The 20,488-nt window shown below is 40.2% G+C and overlaps 1 protein-coding gene across 1 annotated transcript; it reads right to left on the bottom strand.

Moving 5' to 3' along the window:
• Positions 1-17,925: 17,925 nt before the first annotated feature.
• On the bottom strand, positions 17,926-19,904 carry LOC111886856 (GDSL esterase/lipase At1g29670). Its single transcript, XM_023883103.3, has 5 exons — positions 19,504-19,904; positions 19,087-19,211; positions 18,720-18,965; positions 18,365-18,620; positions 17,926-18,273 (listed from the first exon to the last, which is right to left on the bottom strand). The coding sequence occupies exons 1-5, from the start codon at positions 19,757-19,759 to the stop codon at positions 18,050-18,052; spliced, it is 1,107 nt and encodes a 368-aa protein (XP_023738871.1). The 5' UTR covers positions 19,760-19,904; the 3' UTR covers positions 17,926-18,049.
• Between the last annotated feature and the right edge of the window lie 584 nt (positions 19,905-20,488).

The following is a 20,488-nucleotide window of genomic DNA, read 5'->3' as shown; positions in this document are numbered from 1 at the left end:
CTTGAAGACGATCGATAGGTTTATTGATCCATCTTCTTCCTGGGATTGTTTGAGAATTTTTTGGAATTGCTCTTATGGTCGGATTTATAGAAGAGATAAATGAAAATTGATGAACAATTGGATTTATAGAAACAAATTTTTTTCTAGGATTATTTTAAAAAATTTAGGATTGTTCTTATGCATATCTTTTTTGAAATTCATGTAAAAGGAAAAAAGATTTACACATTTATGATATTGTTCTGATGCATTTTCTAGAATTATTTTGATTGTTATTGTGTATTTTCTGAAATTTCTGAAATTATTGCCATTGTTAATGGTGTTGACGGTGGTTGATGTTAGTGGAGTTAGCAATGGTTGATGGAAATGATGTTAGAGTTGGTGTTAGTGCTAATGCTGGTGGTCAATCACAGAGGTGGTTGTCAAAGATGGAGGTAGTTCTCAATGATAAAGGTGGTGGTGGTCGACGGCAATTCTAGTTAGACTAGTTTGGATTTTCAGAGGTCTTTCCGGAGAAGATATAAGAGCTCATCTGAGTAGCGTAAACTAGAAAGACTAGTCATTGTAGCTTATTTGAATTTTCCAAAAAAAAAAAATACATGAATGGTCTTGTCGGAGGAGATGGCAAGACGAACTTCATCTGAGACTTCCATGGCATTTAAGACATTCAAAACCCAAATCTAAAAAATCGATTTGAAATTAAAAGCGAAAGAAGAGATGATGAAGACGAAAATGTATGTTGGTTTTTTAGAGCTTCAAATGGAATCCGGTAGTGAGAAAATAACAAACATCATAAGTTGATCAAGGAAATAAGAGATCCGCACACAATTGACTAAATTACCCCTAGCTTTGGGGCTCACTAATTGCACAAGTTTATTGTGCTCACTGAGGGTTAGAATAAAGACCTATCGTGAAACAAATTTTCCATTTAAAGACTCCACTGATGGAAAACCTGACTTAGGGACTAAGCACGCAAGCAACACAAGGACCATTCGTGTATTCTACTTTAAAAATGCAAAAATTTGGATAGAAAGGTAGTACATTTCATTGTGTTATCTTCATTATGACATTGTAAATTAAGATGATGTTGATTGCATCTTCTCTTCTCTTTAACGAGTTAGTCAAACTTTCTCCTTTCTCTACATCGGTACTTATACTTAAATGAAGTTTTCTCTATTTAATTTTTTCTCATTGAGGAACTACAAATATTCACTTAGTTACAAGTAGCTTTGCTATTCTCAGTTACCCCAAGAGGCATCCTTTCGTGTTTATATAAATGGTTTAGAGTAAGGGCCTAACTTTTGCATGTATGTGGAAATACAAATGTATGTCATTGATATTCATTTATTAAAAAAATTTAGCCGATTAGAACAATAGCTTAGCTTGCCCTTACTATTGGGTCCAACCTTGTAGGAGTAGAGGGTTTTGAATCCCATATGCTCCTATGAGCCCGATTCGGAGCAATAGCTATTCTTGTATTGTCCTTTGGTTGTGGAGGTAAGATCTATAATATACAGGTGGCCAAATATGCCAAACGAATGTATCTCCTTAGATAATTTCCTTGTCGCAAGTTCAAGTGGCATCAAAATCAATCTAGTGACCAATATTATTCTCATGGATATGGTGTGGGTAATATGGACCTACAGGAACAATTGCATCATTAACTCTATCACTTGAAGCACTAAGGATATTCAAGGTGGACCCTAAGGGAGTTCACAATGTTGAACCGTGCAGGGCCCCGGAAAAAATAGGGCCCATAAATTATCCTATTAACTTAATAACAATATATTATATACAATTTTATAGGCTATTTTAGAAAAAATTGTTTTGGTACTGTTGTTGGTAATTGGCGTGCCCTAAGAATATATAAACTTGTTTTCAATTCTTCTTCATACCCATTCGTTAGGTTTTTTTTTTATTTTTATTTATTTTTTTATTTTATTTTTTTATTTTTTTTTTGTTTCTGTTAGTAATATACAAAAAGAAGGCATGTTTTGAGCTAATCCTATTTTAGTTTAGGGGAAAATGAATTATAAGCCCAACGAAAGTTTCCAAACCCTTCAAAAAACCCAATTATGTTTTTTATGTTCAAGAAAACCCAATGAACTTAACATTTTGTCTAAAAAGCCCGACTAACTTACACTTCTCATTTAGGGTCAACCGGTTAATGAAAGTCAATGAATGACATGACTTATGACATGTAATTAAATATCGAAAAATGAATTGTAAGACCAACGAAGTTTCAAAACAGTTCAAAAAACCCTAATCATGTTTTGTTTGTTGAAAAAACCCAATGAACTTAGCTTTTTTTTTTCAATTCTCATTAGAGGCAACCAGATTCATTAGGTATACAACTAGTTGGGAAATGACATGGCATTATATTTAATGACATGGAATAAACAAATTGGAATTGCCCTTTATATATCGATTTACGGCTTGGAGAAGAGAAAAACGAATGACCTCTGTGTTCAATCTCTTGTAATAGTTATTTCTTCTTCTTCCTCTCAATCGTTGATGTCCAACTCAGGATCTACAAAGATGATATTTGATGATGCAAACTCTTGTGGATGTAGACGCCCTTCTCAGATTTGGACATCTAGAATGGAATATCATCTACAGATAATGTTTACGACTTGTTACAACAGATGGGTAAGTTTAATTGAATTCTTTATCATGTCCATTTTAATAAGTTTTTATTTTTGAAAGAAACATGAGAAAGCTTTCAATTACACTTACCCATCCGTTCGAACAAGCCAAGAATGTAACATCCGGATTCCCAGGTATCCTAATTTGTTCTTTTATTTTTGGGAATTGTGAGGAGACTCGGCGAGTTGGCATCTAAACTCGCCGAGTATGGTCGCGGATTCGTATGCGAGTTCACAGCTGGACTCGGCGAGTTCATGAGTGGACTCGGCGAGCCCACGCTGTTTAATGAAACCCTAATTTCCAGGGTTTGAGACTTATTTAAAGGCCCTTAGGGCTGTCATTTGCAGCCATCAACCCCCCAGAGAGAAACCCTAAGAGATCTAGAGCGTTTCTGAGGAAGGTGAGGTCATTCTTGATCCTTTTGTGGGTTTTTTGCAAGAAGGAGGTGAGCAAGGCAAGAGGAGGCTGAAGGAGGAGCGATTGTGGTGATTTCTGAGTTCTTAGAGATCATATTGAGGTATTTTGCTCGGACCTTCTTCAGTTTTGATGTTGATTCTTAGTGTTAGGGTTTTCTAACCCTTTTAGAGGATGAATAAGTGGAGCATTTGGTCCCTTCTCGAGTCTCTGTTCTGGATCTGGACCCAAAGAGGTCCAGAGACCTTAACCCTTGGAGCTTTATGAATTATTTTGGGAGCCATGAGCTTGGGATGTCAGTTTTGGGGCTAAATCACCAAGTTAGACCATTTAGATGTTATATGAGTGTCAAGGTCTGAACTTTACGTGATTAACATGCTTGGGAAGGCCAGATCTATGAATATATGGAACAGATCTGACCTCAGGAGGCCTATGGAGTTTGTGCATGGCATGAACTCGCCGAGTCCAAAGAACAGACTCGGCGAGTAGGATGAGGGTTTCCCGTAAATCACTCAGTGAGTGGACTTCCTGAGTTGGGAAATAACTCAGTGAGTCAGGAAGAGTCCAGGGGACTGGAGTTCAAGGTGGAACTCGCCGAGTTGTTCTTGAGACTCGGCGAGTTGAGTCAGGGTGGCCCCGCGATTCATGCCAGGTGGAACTCGTCGAGTCAGGGGAAGTACTCGACGTGCCAAGAGAGGGACTAAGAGAGTCAGTGGACATGTGTAGACTCACTGAGTCGCCATAGTGCACTCGACGAGTCGGGTCAAAGTTTGATCGTTGACCTTGTTGACTTTTAAGGTTGAGTACAATTGTATTTATGAGAGTATTACTTTATGTGATTAGGCAGAGGCTACATCACATTTCTTCCGAGACAGATATTTACCGAGACACCGAGGTGAGTCTTCTCACTATACGTTACCTAGAGTGGTATTATGCGATGACCAGAGGGTCTTATGTGTTATGTATGAGATTATGTGCTATATGCTATATGTATGTTGTATGATGATATAGACCGGACCGGAGGGTCCAATGAGTTATGACCGGATCAGAGGGTCCAACGAGCTACGGGACTGGAGGGTCCCGCTGAGACACATCGACCGGAGGGTCGCATTATAGCCTCGAGTGGAGTATGTGTTGTATGCGGTATTTTGGGGAATTTACTAAGCATTTATGCTTACAGTTGTTGTGTTATGTGTTTCATGTACCAGTGATGAGCGGGGGAAGGCGCCGCCATGATTCGTACACACACACACATTGGAGTTTATATATATTCTGATCTTGGGGTTTTGTATTGATACAATATTGATACAATGTGTTTAAAATGAATGTGAATGATATTTTATGGTTTTCAAAAGTGAAAAATTGTTTCAAATTTTTACGGTGTTACAAGTTGGTATCAGAGCCTTGGTTTGAGGGATTCGGATGCACCTTCGGGCGTATCTGAACTCAAACTGAGGATTTGAGGAAAATTTTGATAATGAAGTAAAATTTTAGAAAAGAGTAAAGAGTGTTTTGAGACAAACAGAGCAAAGCCGTGTGCACGATCAGCTAGCACCTGAACGGTGAATCCCCAAAAGTACCCTTACATTATGTGTTATGAGATATGTTATGTTACATTATGCAAGCTAGAGTAGTCTAGGTATATATATTAGGACTAGAGTGGTCTGATTTGTGATTCCTTAGCCTAGGAGATTTTGCTGCTGAGATGCTTTGAGAGCGAGTAGATAGCAGTTAGGAGCTCATGACAGTAGAGTACTCGTAATCCAGGATCCAAGGAGGAGGACTTCGAGTGAATGTTGATGCGGTGTGGTCAGTGTATTGGGCCCGTACTACTGAAGACACCGGATCAGTGGGCATTCCAATTAAGAATCTTTTGGACAACGGAGGACGAGTAGGGTTGCGTTATCAGGTATGAGTATGCTTGATCGGGTCTCTGATAATTATTGTTGTATTTCAGAGGCATCATGGTTGGGACTCGACACACACCTGAGAGCAGTGATGTCAGCGACGAGGAGATCCGACGATTGATTCACGAGGAGGTGGCTGCTGCCATTCGGGCTGAGATTCCTAAGATGTTTGGGGACATCAAGACCACATTGATTGAGACTTTTGATGAGCGGTATGCTGCGCTGACTGAGTCTGCTGCAGCTGCAACTACTACTGCTGTTGCTGCTGCCAGACCTCAGGGAGGTGACTCGTTGTTGTTTCGTGAGTTCAGCAACACGAAGCCACCAGAGTTCGACGAGACGCAGGACCCGATTGCCTCTATGAGATGGATCTCTGACATCGAGGGATGTTTCTATACGTGTTCTTGTCCAGAGCACTTGAGGGTTCGGTTCGCCCTGAACCAGCTCCGCTTGGGACCGAAGGATTGGTGGAAGTTCGTGACGGCGAACTTCACTTTGGCTGAGATTTCCGAGGTGACCTAGGAGAGGTTCACTACTATGTTTAGAGAGGAGTATGTTCCCCCGGTGGAGAGGGAACGGTTGATTCATGAGTTCTTGACCCTCAAACAGGGTACTGATTCTGTGGCAGTGATCACCAGGAAGTTTCATGAGAGGGCGATGTTTTGCCCTGAGCAGGTGTCATCTGAGCAGGCTCGTATGAGTCGTTATCTGGGTGTGCTGAGGAGAGACATTCGGAAGTTCATGGCGAACTCGACTTACCGGACATTTTCTGAGCTCCAGGCAAATGCTCAGAAGAGGGAGATTGAGTTGGAGACTCAGGCCGGGGAGGAGGCCGTGTCACAGAGGGCGGATCGGCGACCGGCTCAGTCTCAGCCGACAGCCAAGCAGGCTAGACCCGCTGATTCGAGATCTGGCGGCGCGAAGGGCCGCACTTGTGGGAAGTGCGGTAAGAGTCATGAGGGATCGTGTAGGGATGGGGTATGCTACAAGTGTGGGAAGGAGGGGCATATCACGAGGAATTGCCCCAAGGGATTTTCGGTTTGCTTTCATTGAAACCAGACCGGCCATCGGAAGGCCGAGTGCCCTCAGCTTCTTCAGGAGTCAGCGTAGGGATCTGCGCCTGCTGCTAGGGCTACCGAGGTTCGGCCGATGAAGGCCAAGACCCCGAAGGCTCGTGGGAGAGCATTTCAGTTGACCGCGGAGGAGGTCCGCGTGGCGCCCAATGTTGTGGCTAGTATGTATTCTCTTTTCATCTTTTATATGAGTTGAGTTTTTATGCTTATATGATAATGTGCGTAGGTACTTTTCTTGTGAGTTCTGTTCCTGCTTTGGTATTATTTGACTCGGGTGCGAGTCGATCGTTCGTTTCAGTAGCTTTTAGTCAGCACATTAGTATCCGTCGAGAGGCGTTGGATCAACCTCTGCGAGTTTCTATAGCTGATGAGTGAGCAGTGTATGCATCAGATGTGATTCTAGGATGTGTTCTTGAGATCTTCGGTGTGGAGTTTCCGATAGATCTAGTTCCCATCGCGATGGGGGACGTGTGTGTTATAGTGGGTATGGATTGGTTGAGCCGTTATAGAGCTGTGATATACTGCGAACGTCAATTGGTGACAATTGGAGACCCTAGTAGGGGATTCCTTACGGTGTACGGCGAGGGTACACGTATGGGTTCAGCATTTTGCTCGGCCGCCAGAGCGAGACAGAGTCTACAACAGGGCTGTAAGGGATTTGTGGCATATATGATGGATGCGAGGGTCGATTTAGAGAGACCGAGGACAGTTGATGAGGTTCCGATAGTGCGTGAGTTTCCGGATGTGTTTCCAGAGGAGTTGTCGGGTGTGCCTCCGGAGAGGCAAGTAGAGTTTGGTATTGAATTGGTTCCGGGAGCTGCGCCTATCGCCAAGGTGCCTTATCGCCTTGCGTCTCTAGAGATGCAGGAGTTATCCTCGCAGCTCCAGGAGCTGCTGGGGAAGGGGTTTATTCCGCTAAGCAGTTCGCCATGGGGAGCGCCTATTCTTTTTATCATGAAGAAGGATGGTTCACACCGGATGTGCATTGATTACCGGGAGTTGAACAAGCTAACGGTCAAGAACCGTTACCCGTTGCCGAGGATTGACGATTTGTTCGATCAGTTGCAGGGAGCATCTTGGTTCTCCAAGATCGATTTGAGGTTTGGGTATCAGCAGGTGAGGGTGCGAGAGGAGGACCTCCAGAAGACAACATTCCTGACTCGTTATGGGCATTACGAGTTCGTGGTGATGCCTTTCGGACTCACCAACGCACCGGCAGTGTTCATGGATCTCATGAACAGAGTGTGCAGACTGATGTTGGATCGCTCAGTGATCGTGTTCATCGACGACATATTGGTGTATTCGAGACCCAAAGAGCAGCATGAGGAGCATTTGAGGGAGATCCTCGGTGTTCTGAGATCAGAGAGGCTTTATTCCAAGTTCTCCAAATGTGAGTTCTGGCTGCGAGAGGTTCAATTTTTGGGGCATCTCATTAACCAGAATGGGATATTGGTCGATCCGGCCAAGATTGACGCAGTCATGAGATGGGAGGTGCCGAGATCACCCACCGAGATCAGGAGCTTTCTGGGATTGGCCGGCTATTATCGGAGATTTATTAAGGATTTCTCCAAGATTGTTGTGCCACTCACCAAGTTGATCCGGAAGGGTGCTGCGTTTTCTTGGGGTCCGGAGCAGCAGATCTCGTTCGAGACACTTCGCCAGAAATTACGCGAGGCCCCAGTATTATCCCTTCCGGAAGGGATGGAGGATTTTGTGGTATATTGTGATGCATCGATATCCGGATTGGGAGCGGTGCTTATGCAGAGGGGGCATGTGATAGCGTATGCATCGAGGCAGTTTAAGCCTCATGAGTCGAGATATCTCACTCATGATTTGGAACTGGGAGTGGTAGTGTTCGCCCTCAAGATCTGGCGACATTATTTGTATGGGGTTCGATGTATGATATACATGAACCACAAGAGCTTGAAGTATTTGATGGATCATCCCAACCTGAATATGCGCCAGAGGAGGTGGTTGGACTTGGTCAAGGATTATGATTGTGAGATCCTGTACAGTAACGCCCGTAGATTCGGGCTAGTAAATTTAGAGACGATAAGCGTCAAAAATGACTTTTTGAAAGAAGATTATTTAGGATGAATAATATCAACTAAGTTGTATTATATGTTACAAGGATTCTGTACATATAAAGAACGCCGAAATCCGAGTTATGGCGAAGAAGTTATGACCTGTCGAAGTTTCGCGACAGAACCGGCACAACACAGCGCGACGTAAAAAGTGAATTTACGTTAGAGTGATATTTAGCCTTAACGATCTAAATGAAAGTCGTAGAGTTCGTTAAACCATGAGCGTGCATAAAAAGAACGTCCAAATCTGACTTCTTGTGTGGAAGTTATGATTTTTCTAAGTTTCTACTTAGCGGTGTGTAGCCCGAATACCCCGAAGCCCCGGTATCATTCCCGAGCCACGAAGCAAGTCCCGAGGCCCCGAATATCCCGAAAAGTGCGATTCCCGAGCCGAAGCTCTGCCCGCGAGGAGCCCGGTTTTGTGAAGATCTTCCAGATCTACCGTAGAATACTACTTCTGCAAGTCGTAGTGCTGTCCGAGCATCGTCTAATCAAGTGAGTGTATAGTCCCTTTCATAAACACGATTATAATATAAGTATTGTTTGAATGTATTAAGTATATGTTTTGGGTGAGTATGTGATCACTTTCTTCTAACACATATATATGAAGTATTTGCTATGAAATACGTGCTATGTGTTTATATATTGTTTGTTTATCTGAGATGAGTATGGAATGGATGAATTATATAGGTTTTAATGAGTTAAACTATACAAATATTTTGTATCTACAAATATGTTGGGTAGGACATGGGTAGATGAGATCCGTGAGTACGGATCAGATCAAGAGGTTAGTTTTAGATCCGTGAGTATGCGTTAGATTAAGAGATTGGATTTAGATCCGAGAATATGGAATAGGAAAAGAGACAAACTTGTTATTAATCCGGGAGTATGGATTAAGACATAGTAAATTGTCCCTAGTCCTGGAGTATGGATTGGGCATAGTTTAGATTCAGGAGTATGGATCAGAACAGGATTTAGGTATAGTAAATTGTCCCTAGTCCGGGAGTATGGATTGGGCACAGTTTTAGATCCGGGAGTATGGATCAGACTAATAGGTCAACTTGTTATTAATCCGGGAGTATGGATTAAGACATAGTTAATTGTCCCTACTCCGGGAGTATGGATTGGGCACATTTTTAGATCCGGCAGTATGGATCAGACCAAGAGATTTGTTTAGATCCGGGAGTATGGATTAGACCAAGAGGTTAGTTTTAGGTCCGAGAGTATGGATCAGATGGAGAGATTAGTTTAGATCTGTGAGTAGGGATCAGATAAAGAGGAAAAGTTTAGATACGAGAGTTTAGATCGTGTTGTTGTGAGGATCGATGGGGTGGGATAAGAGTTGCTTTTATATGGTGAGATTATATAAGTTTGGATGTTCTATGTATATTAATATGATATAATACTGTGGGTTGAAAACCCTATATGCTCAGCAGGCTCCTAAGCCTGACCCACTCAGTTTTCTTTGTATCACAGGTATCGATACGAAGACATATTTCACAGAGAGATTTAAAGGAGATATAAATCATTAGTGTAATTGAATGTAAGTTCTGTTTATGCTTATATGTCTGTATCGGAACATGACATCCCGAGGTTTTATTATCAAATGAAAATACATTCTCTTTGAGAAATGTTTTGATAAGTTATTATCATATCTTGTTTTGGGAACAAATTCCGCAACCGTTTCCTTTAAAAGATTACTCTGATTTTATAAAACAAAGCATAAACAAATCGGTCTTTTCTGGCCGTGAAAATGGGGATGTCACAGTTGGTATCATAGCATTAGTTTAAGCGAACTAGGAAATTGTAGGAAATTTCTAGACTTAAACTTAGAATGCTAAGTAATGATTGTGAGGAGTGTGTCTAAAATATGCTAGGTAGTACAGCTAAATTCACACAAGCACTAGTTTATTTTAGGAATGACGCCTAAATAGCTTTTATGTGCTAAATGTTTTGTGTGATAGCTATATTGATGCTATTATTTGTTCGGATCTATGGTCTGTTGCCGACCGGATCTGGAAACCTTATGTGTGTAGGATTCTAAGCATATGACTACGATATTAGAACTAGCATGTAAACGGTTCGGAGTGATAAGGAGATTTATACGTTTATCGTAATTAAAGCTTTCTTATCTTAAAATTCTCGCTTAGTACACCGAATGTCTGCTTGGATGTACAAGAGGTCATGGTGAAGACTCGTAGAGAAATTGAGTAAATGGAGGAAATGAAGAAGGCTTATGATAGTTGATGACACCTATCAGAAGACATTGTAAGAGTGGTATCTTGCCTTTAGAGTATGTCTTATGAAATAAAAGTATGTTTACATGAGTACGGTACGTCTAAAGTACACCTTCGATTAGCAGGATGATGGAACGATTGGTGAAATTCTTGAAGTTGTCTCATCGTCTGGTATTTCCATCACCAATCGAGTTGAAGTAGAGTTGATGATTGATGATTGAGCAATGAAGAAGTCCTAGTAGAGTCTAGGGAAATTGTTTATGATTATTTAGAAACATTCGTATGTGTTAAATTGTTTTGTGATTTTCTTGTATGGTGACTTTGTCGACTGCGGGACAATACTTGGGACGAGTATGAGTAGGTGTGAAAGGTAGTAGATGCATATACTACCGGAAGCACAGGACTCGCACTTGGATCAGGGAAAGTCACAAGGTTACCAAGAAGCTAGTGATTGATTCCGTTTTGTTCAAGTGTGTCATTACCCTTGTTTCGGTAGTGACTAGTAAGATGGTTGTTATTCCGACCCTAGTGGTCATATAAATTTGTGTTCGACTGCGAGGAGTATGCTACGTGGTTTAGAGAACCATGTTCGATGTAACATCGGACGTAAGTCAGAAGGTTGAAATTAATGCGACCAATGGTATCGCGCTCGTTATTAAAGGAGTTTGTAGCTAGGCATCCTACGTGATGGAATGTGATTATATCACATTAGAATATGAAGGAAGGTATATTCCATTCTGGAATTTAACTTTAAAAAGACCGAGTCTAAGCGTCGCATCATGCGATGAGAGGTCAGTAGAGCACGACCCATCGGTCTGTTACAATAGATAAAGGAAAGTATGTATCCTAAGAAGAAGAAGGAGTCCACAATAAGGACTTATTTGGTAACTTGAAGGTTACGATTGAAAGTACAACCTAGTACGATAAGCAGAGGCAGGATTGAGCATCGTATGCGGTCAAGAAATCCATAGAGTTAAACACCCTTTCGAGGAAACATAGAAGTTACGGTTATTACCTAGGATGAAGAGATAGCATATGGAATCATTATATAAGTTCTATTTTTGTTGATGATTCCGGGACGTAATCATCCTAAGGGGGAGATAATTGTAACGCCCGTAGATCCGGGCTAGTCAATTTAGAGACGATAAGCGTCAAAAATGACTTTTTGATAGAAGATTATTTAGGATGAATAATCTTAACTAAGTTGTATTATATGTTACAAGGATTCTGTACATATAAAGAACGCCGAAATCTGAGTTATGATGAAGAAGTTATGACCTGTCGAAGTTTCGCGACAGAACCGGCACGACACAGCGCGACGTAAAAAGTGAATTTACGTTAGAGTGATATTTAGCCTTAGCGATCTAAACGAAAGTCGTAGAGTTCGTTAAACCATGAGCGTGCATAAAAAGAACGTCTAAATCTGACTTCTTATGTGGAAGTTATGATTTTTCTAAGTTTCGACTTAGCGGTGTGTAGCCCGAATACTCGATTTGAGACCGAGCGGTTTTTAGCCGAAACAATGTAAATGAGAATTGAATATCTCATTAATTGTAGTAAAACGATAAAAAGATAGGTGAAAACGGACGTCGGATGAAGAAGTTATGATTTTATAACGGAGTTTTCTTGTCCCGACCTACTAAAAATAACTAATAAAAATAAAGTCAAAATTCGCCAACGGAGTCTAAACAAAAGTTGTAGAGCATAGTCTCACCTACACGGGGATGTAAAGAACGTCGAAAACGGAGTTCGTATGAGGAAGATATGAATTTTTGAAGTTTATTAAATATTTTCGGTATTTAATATTATTCGATATTATCCAGGGGGGGGGGGGGAGTTAGCGACCCTATCTCCATTACGCGCAACATAATTTAGAATTACGTCCAGCATAATTCGGGCTTCCAGCCCCCTATAAAAGGAAGTCGAGGGCAGCCGAGTTCTATTGCTCCATTCTTCCTTCCTCTCGCGTTTTTACCTCGTTTTGCGTGCAACTTATACCTCGAAGCCCCGGTATCATTCTCGAGCCCCGAAGCAAGTCCCGAGGCCCCGAAGATCCCGAAAAGTGCGATTCCCGAGCCGAAGCTCTGCCCGCGAGGAGCCCGGTTTTTGTGAAGATCTTCCAGATCTACCGAAGAATACTACTTCTACAAGTCGTAGTGCTGTCCGAGCATCGTCTAATCAAGTGAGTATATAGTTCCTTTCATAAACACGATTATAATATAAGTATTGTTTGAATGTATTAAGTATATGTTTTGGGTGAGTATGTGATCACTTTCTTCTAACACATATATATGAAGTATTTGCTATGAAATACGTGCTATGTGTTTATATATTGTTTGTTTATCTGAGATAAGTATGGAATGGATGAACTATATAGGTTTTAATGAGGTAAACTGTATAGATATTTTGTATCTACAAATATGTTGGGTAGGATATGGGTAGATGAGATCCGTGAGTATGGATTAGATCAAGAGATTGGATTTAGATTCGAGAATATGGAATAGGAAAAGAGACAAACTTGTTATTAATCCAGGAGTATGGATTAAGACATAGTAAATTCTCCCTTGTCCGGGAGTATGGATTGGGCACAGTTTAGATCCGGGAGTATGGATCAGAACAAGATTTAGGTTTAGTAAATTGTCCCTAGTCCGGGAGTATGGATTGGGCACAATTTTAGATCCGGGAGTATGGATCAGACAAATAGGTAAACTTGTTATTAATTTGGGAGTATGGATTAAGACATAGTTAATTGTCCCTAGTCCGGGAGTATGGATTGGGCATAGTTTTAGATCCGACAGTATGGATCAGACCAAGAGATTTGTTTAGATCCGGGAGTATGGATTAGACCAAGAGGTTAGTTTTAGGTCCGAGAGTATGGATCAGATGGAGAGATTAGTTTAGATCTGTGAGTAGGGATCAGATAAAGAGGAAAAGTTTAGATACGAGAGTTTAGATCGTGTCGTTGTGAGGATCGATGGGGTGGGATAAGAGTTGCTTTTATATGGTGAGATTATATAAGTTTGGATGTTCTATATATATATATATATATATATATATTAATATGATACTGTGGGTTGAAAACCCTATATGCTCAACAGGCTCCCAAGCCTGACCCACTCAGTTTTCTTTGTATCACAGGTATCGATACGAAGACATATTTCACAGAGAGATTTAAAGGAGATATAAATCATTAGTGTAATTGAATGTAAGTTCTATTTATGCTTATATGTCTGTATCGGAACATGACATCCCGAGGTTTTATTATCAAATGAAAATACATTCTCTTTGAGAAATGTTTTGATAAGTTATTATCATATCTTGTTTTGGGAACAAATTTCGCAACCGTTTCCTTTAATAGATTACTCTAATTTTATAAAACAAAGCATAAACAAATCGGTCTTTTCTGGTCGTGAAAATGGGGATGTCACATGTACCACCCGGGCAAGGCTAATGTTGTAGCCGATGCACTGAGCCGAAGGGCGGAGGGCGCCCCATTGCGGGATGTTTGTTTGAGATTGACAGTGATGACCCTGGTGTTGGATGCTATCCGTGGTGCCCATGCTGAGGCTATGAGGCCAGAATGCCAGAAGAGAGAGCGAGTTGTCGGGCTGGTATTGGAATGCGTTACCGATAGCCTAGGGCTTATGACATTTCAAGGTCGGATATAGGTACCGTCCGTTGGCGGAACGCGTACCATTTTGATGGAAGAGGCTCATCGATCGAAATTCTCGATCAATCCCGGGGCCACTAAGATGTATTTGGATCTGAAAAAGGAATATTGGTGGCCCTGTATGAAGAGAGATGTCGCATGGTTTGTAGAGAGATGCTTGACCTGTTGCAGGGTTAAGGCCGAACACCAGCGTCCACATGGTAAGCTGCAGCCATTAGAGATTCCCAAGTGGAAATGGGAACAAATTACCATGGATTTCATCACCAAATTGCCAAGGACGGCGAGGGGTGTCGATGCAATTTGGGTGATTGTGGACAGGTTGACGAAGAGTGCTCACTTCCTGGCCATTAGTGAGAGCTCTTCCGTGGAGAGGTTGGCAGAATTGTACGTGAGAGAGGTGGTATCGCGGCATGGAGTGCCGATCTCCATTGTCTCAGATCGAGATGTACGTTTCACTTCCAGGTTCTAGAAGAAGTTTCATGAAGAATTGGATACGAAACTGCATTTTAGTACTACATACCACCCACAGACTGACGGGCAGAGTGAGCGGACGATTCAGACGCTCGAGGACATGCTCCGAGCATGTGCGTTGGATTTCGGCGGGATTTGGGACATGTATTTGCCCTTGGCGGAGTTTTCTTATAACAACAGCCATCATTCGAGCATTGGCATGCCGCCCTTTGAGTTGTTATATGGGAGAAGATGTCGGACCCCCATTTGCTGGGGAGAAGTAGGGCAGCGTGTGATGGGTATTATCGAGATTGTGCTCCAGACGATAGATCAGGTCCAGCAGGTCAGACAGAGTTTGTTGACCGCTCAGAGTCGTCAGAAGAGTTATGCGGACAGATGCCGGTCTGAGCTCGAGTTTCAGGTTGGCGACTTCGTGCTCATGAAGGTCTCTCCTTGGAAAGGAGTGATTCGCTTTAGGAAGAGGGGCAAATTGGGGCCCCGATATATTGGTCCTTTCAGGGTGATCACGAGGGTAGGCAGGGTAGCCTACCGTTTGGAGTTACCAGCAGAGTTGGGTCAGATTCATGACACTTTCCACGTGTCGCAGCTGCAAAAGTGTATAGCCGATGAGTCGGCAGTGGTGCCATTAGAAGATATTCAGGTGGATGCGAGCCTGAATTATGTTGAGAGACCGGTAGCGATTAGGGATCAGAAGGTCAAGGTTTTGAGGAACAAGGAGCTGCCTCTGTTCTAGGTCCAGTGGCAGCGTCGGAAAGGGTAAGAGTTGACTTGGGAATCGGAGCGTGAGATGCGGGAGCATCATCCAGAGTTGTTTGCAGAATGAGACTTTGAGGGCGAAGTCTGATTCTAGTGGGGGAGAATTTTAACATCCGAATTCCCAGGTATCCTATGGAGTTTGTGCATAGCATGAACTCGCCGAGTCCGAAGAACAGACTCGGCGAGTAGGATGAGGGTTTCCCGTAAATCACGCAGTGAGTGGACTTGCCGAGTTGGGAAATAACTCGGTGAGTCAGGGAGAGTCAGGGGGACTGGAGTTCAAGGCGGAACTCGGCGAGTTGTTCTTGAGACTCGGCAAGTTGAGTCGGGGTGGCCCTGTGATTCATGCCAGGTGGAACTCGTCGAGTCAGGGGAAGTACTCGACGTGCCAAGAGAGGGACTAAGAGAGTATGTGGACACGTGTAGACTCGCCGAGTCGTCCTAGTGCACTCGACGATTCGGGTCAAAGTTTGACCGTTGACCTTGTTCACATTTAAGGTTGAGTACAGTTGTATTTATGAGAGTATTACTTTATGTGATTAGGCGGAGGCTAGATCACATTTCTTCCGAGTCAGATACTTACCGAGACACCGAGGTGAGTCTTCTCACTATACGTTACCTAGAGTGGTATTATGCGATGACCAGAGGGTCTTATGTGTTATGTATGAGATTATGTGCTATGTTGTATATGTATGTTGTATGATGATATAGACCGGACCGGAGGGTCCAACGAGCTATAACCGGACCAGAGGGTCCAACGAGCTACGAGACTGGAGGGTCCCGCTGAGACACATCGACCAGAGGGTCGCATTATAGCCTCGAGTGGCGTATGTGTTGTATGCGGTATTTTGGGGAACTCACTAAGCATTTATGCTTACAGTTGTTGTGTTATGTGTTTCAGGTACCAGTGATGAGCGCGGGAAGGCGCCGGCATGATTCGTACACACACATTGGAGTTTATATATATTCTGAACTTGGGGTTTTGTACTGATACAATGTTGATACAATGTTTTTAAAATGAATGTGAATGATATTTTATGGTTTTCAAAAGTGTAAAATTGTTTCAAATTTTTACGGTGTTACAAAGAACTTTGTTGGAACAAGCCCTGAACATTTTTCTCTAGATGATCCTCCGTTCTAGATGTCCAAATCCAAGAATGGCGTCCACATCCTCAAGGGTTTTCATCATCAAATATCTTCTTTGTAGATCTTGAGTTGGACATCAACGATTTAGAGGGAGAATAAGAAATAGCTATTACATGAGATCGAACACAAACGCCGTTCGTTTTTCTCTTCTCCAAGCCAAGTCATTCGTTGACTTTCGTTAGCCGGTTGACCCTAAATGAGAAGTGAACGAAAGTGTAAATTAGTTGAGCTTTTTTAGATAAAATGTTAAGTTTGTTGAGTTTTCTTAAATAGACAAAACATAATTGAGTTTTTTGAACGGTTTGAAAACTTCGTTAGATTTATAAGTTATTTTCGCTTTAGTTTAGTTGGTTCATACATTTTCTTTTAAAAATCCACCATAGTTAGATTCTAGTTCTGACTATTTCTTTATGATGTTTTCTACTTTAATATCTATATATTAAATATTAATGTATGTAATTTTTAAAAATGTATATAGTTAGTTTTGTTTTGATTTTATTCTTTCTTTTAATTCAAATAACATGTGTTAAATTATAATTCTTAACATTGGTTTTTTTTAATTAACTCAAACTAGTATATTTTTTTAGTGTAAGCTTATATTAATAATAAATTCGTTGGAATTAAAAAGCTTTTTTTTATATTAACCCAATATTAAAAGGTTTTTTTTTCTTTTTTTTTTTTTTATGTTTGCACACGGTCTAATATAAATGAGGACCGACCCTGAGGATACTACTAGTGATGTTCAAATCTCGTCTTCAATTGGTAAAAATTTAGAGCTAAAATTGACGCTAAGGTCAACCGGCAAAAGTGGTGCCCAAAAAGAGTTTGTATCAATTGGATGTAACTCTTGTGGCTAGCCTCTTATCAATAAATCTTTCTTTTAGTTGTTCAAAAATAAATAAATAAATAAAAATTGGATGGGTTACGTACAAGCTAAGCAGTTATTGCGGCCAAAATTTCAATAGCGGTCATATGTCGCTATTTGAAATCGCGGTTATCGCGGTCGTATAGCAATAGTATAACGGTTTTTTAATATTTTATATCATTTATATTATATATTTATACAACATGTATATATGAGATTATTAATACTATATGGAACTGATATCATAAAAAGTCATATAAAAACATAATATAATCTATATATAATATTTTAATAAAGTAATACGGAAACTAGAAAGTGTCAAATTGTCATCGTAATTGGTTTCTAAATCCTGAAAGAGATGTTGTCATTTGTTGCTTTGTAGTTTATAAATAATTATATTTATTATTTGGACTTATCAAGACTAAAAGGGTACTGATTAAAAAAATAAAGATTTAATATTGAAATAGCACACAATCGTTTTATTTTTGTCAAATAGCCCAATGTGTACGAAGTTGTAAAAGCTGGTGTAGCGTCGCTATATGCTGATGAGGTTCACGGTAATAGCGGTCAATAGCACTGTTAATAGGGTCACAACTATTACGTAAACACTAATAGCGCTATTGATAGCATAGCATGCAAGTCTTTAGACAAACTAGTAGTTCTCTCATACAAACTTACTGATATTCATTTATCAAAACAGTGGCAATAAAAAAGGAATTATTAAACACATTTATGAGTTTAATACAATACAATGTAGTATACATGCAACAAAACGTATTACATTTACAGCTGAGCCAATCGGTTGATATCCATCGGATACGCATCTGATGCTGACTGAGCATTATAAGATCTCCTGCCAACAATCACATTCGCTGCTTCAGTAGGGTGAAAAGCATCCCAAAACAGATAAGCATTTCTATTTTGACAAGGTCTTTGACCAGGAAGACAAGTAATTTGGCCATTGTTCTTTCCCACTCCACAGCACCCGGCATTTGTCACAGTGAAACCTACACAATTCAATCAAACACATTAATCCAAGTTTCTTTAAAAAACCAGCCGCTAGAATTGGAAGCGTAAAAAAACAAAGTATATATGTACCATAAGACCGAGGGCTACTGATCAAGCTTTGGAAAATTCCATAATTGTTGATATAGATGAATTTAGCGTCCGTTAGTTCTCTGTTAAACGTATCCACAAGAGATCTGAGCTGGTTGTTGAAGATCTGGTTTGCAGAGTTGATCTTTGCCACACATGTAGTTCCATCTGGGCTATTTTGAGCCAATGCATTTGGACTACACCCAATCTGTCCGATCCCATTCAACACAAGTTTCCTTGCTCCGTAGTTATACAATTCCTGAAATTTGTACCAAAAATCATATTTTTTTTTAACTAGTCATGCATACATGTTCCTTTAAGATCATTCATAAGTTGGGTAAAGAAGTGTACGACTTACTCTTACTAGCTGAGAATATTGTTGAATGAGTACAGACGCATACTGTACGGGTGTAAACTGTCGGCTAGTTTGGTAGTAAGTAGGCATGAAATAGTTATTAAGGTAATCATTGCTTCCTAATCCAACCGAGTATATGCATTGTCTAAGATAATTTGCTGCTGAAACTTCGTCTCCAAGTATACCCACCACTTGTGACACTGTATTTTTGTAATTATTTACCTGCCCACCAAAGCTAATTCGAGCACCCTATAATATAAAACATTAAAGAAAAAGATGTGAATTCTTTATCTTTTAGTAGTATTTAATTATGGTGATGAAAACAAAGTTGATATAAGAATGTGATTTTAAAATGTTAGAAAATGCGTACCAATTGTCGGCCAGTTTCGTCTCTGATTCCAGCGGCTGCCGATGCATAATTCACACCCCTAAGTATGGCCTGGCCCCTAACATTTGCATATGGTGGAATATAATCATCGAAACCCAAAAGCTCAGCTGAAGATAAAGTAATTTGCAGATTAATACATAGTAATGTTATAATGATAGTAATTAAATAATAGGAGACGAAAGTAACTAATATTCGATTTAACATGACATAATTGTCGTTATATTAATAACTATAAGAACATATCTAGCTAGCTAGATTTATCTTAAGAGTAATTATTGTTTTTTATAAAAGATTTCAAAAATAAACTATACATGTAAATTAAATTTAATACAATTGTAATAAATGTTTATGTTAAGTATAGGAACAATTGATAGCAAAGAAAACGAATATGAAGCTTACCAACTGTATCAACTACTGTTCTTCCATTGGAAAACCTTCCCGTGGGGCCACCTGGGAAATCAATGCCATAAGGAAAGTAATTGGCTCTAGCCAACGATGCGATTCCGTTATTATTCCCATTATCCACCAAAGAATCACCAAAGATAAAGTAACATGGAACTTGAGGATCACCATTAACCCCAAAAGAAACCATTTTCAATGCAAATATGATTGCAATTACATGCATAACCAACCATTTCTTTTGCTCGTTTGCCATCTCTATAAATGCAGCAAAAGTTATACTTCAAACACAAGAGATGTTATAAAGAGCAAAGTGTCCTTGGAAAAGGTGATCAAGTGTGTGATATAATTTAATGTTTAGATTGTTGTCTATATATATACACGAAGTGTGTGTATGTATGTGTTTGTTTTAACAGTGGAAAAATGAATGGGATGGACGACGACTATTGTGTTTATGAAGTTATACAGTTGAGCAGTTAGATGGATACATTAATTACACGCGGAGATAATGTGGATTTCAATAGTGAGCACAAGTTCTTCTGCACACCTCCTCTTGAGCTTTATTTACTTTTCTTTTTTTCCTTACGATTTTTATATACAGTTTTGAGGACCATGTTCAATTGGTGCGGTATTTGCTCATCCACAAGCAAATGATTAGTATGCTTAGAAAATCAGACAATACATTACTATCAAGAAACTTTATTTTATTCCACATTGATTTTATTAATTGTAAATCTGATGCTAGTATTATTCCGGTCATGGTATATGAATTGAATACGCTTTGCATATTCCGCCAGGTTGTGAAAAAATAATATATTGTGGTAAAAGCGAGTGACAAAATGTATGTTGTTGAAATTAACTAAGGCATTGCAATATGAAATTTGGATGGTTTATTTGCTTCAAATTCTTTTACATTATCATATCATATCATATTATAATATAAATGAAACATTTTAATTTTCACCACAATCATTTGAAATTCTAA

This window comes from Lactuca sativa, chromosome 4 (genome assembly GCF_002870075.4).
Source record: "Lactuca sativa cultivar Salinas chromosome 4, Lsat_Salinas_v11, whole genome shotgun sequence".
NCBI lineage: Eukaryota > Viridiplantae > Streptophyta > Magnoliopsida > Asterales > Asteraceae > Lactuca > Lactuca sativa.
This window is presented reverse-complemented; position numbering and strand designations above follow the sequence as displayed.

Bases quoted from the DNA above. Each gene is read 5' to 3' on its own strand.
- LOC111886856 (XM_023883103.3), bottom strand. From the start codon at position 19,759: ATGGCAAACGAGCAAAAGAAATGGTTGGTTATGCATGTAATTGCAATC. The intron at 19,212-19,503 runs GTAAGCTTCATA...CTTTATCTTCAG, and splicing joins AACAGTAGTTGATACAGTTG to CTGAGCTTTTGGGTTTCGAT. The intron at 18,621-18,719 runs GTAAGTCGTACA...TACAAATTTCAG, and splicing joins AATATTCTCAGCTAGTAAGA to GAATTGTATAACTACGGAGC.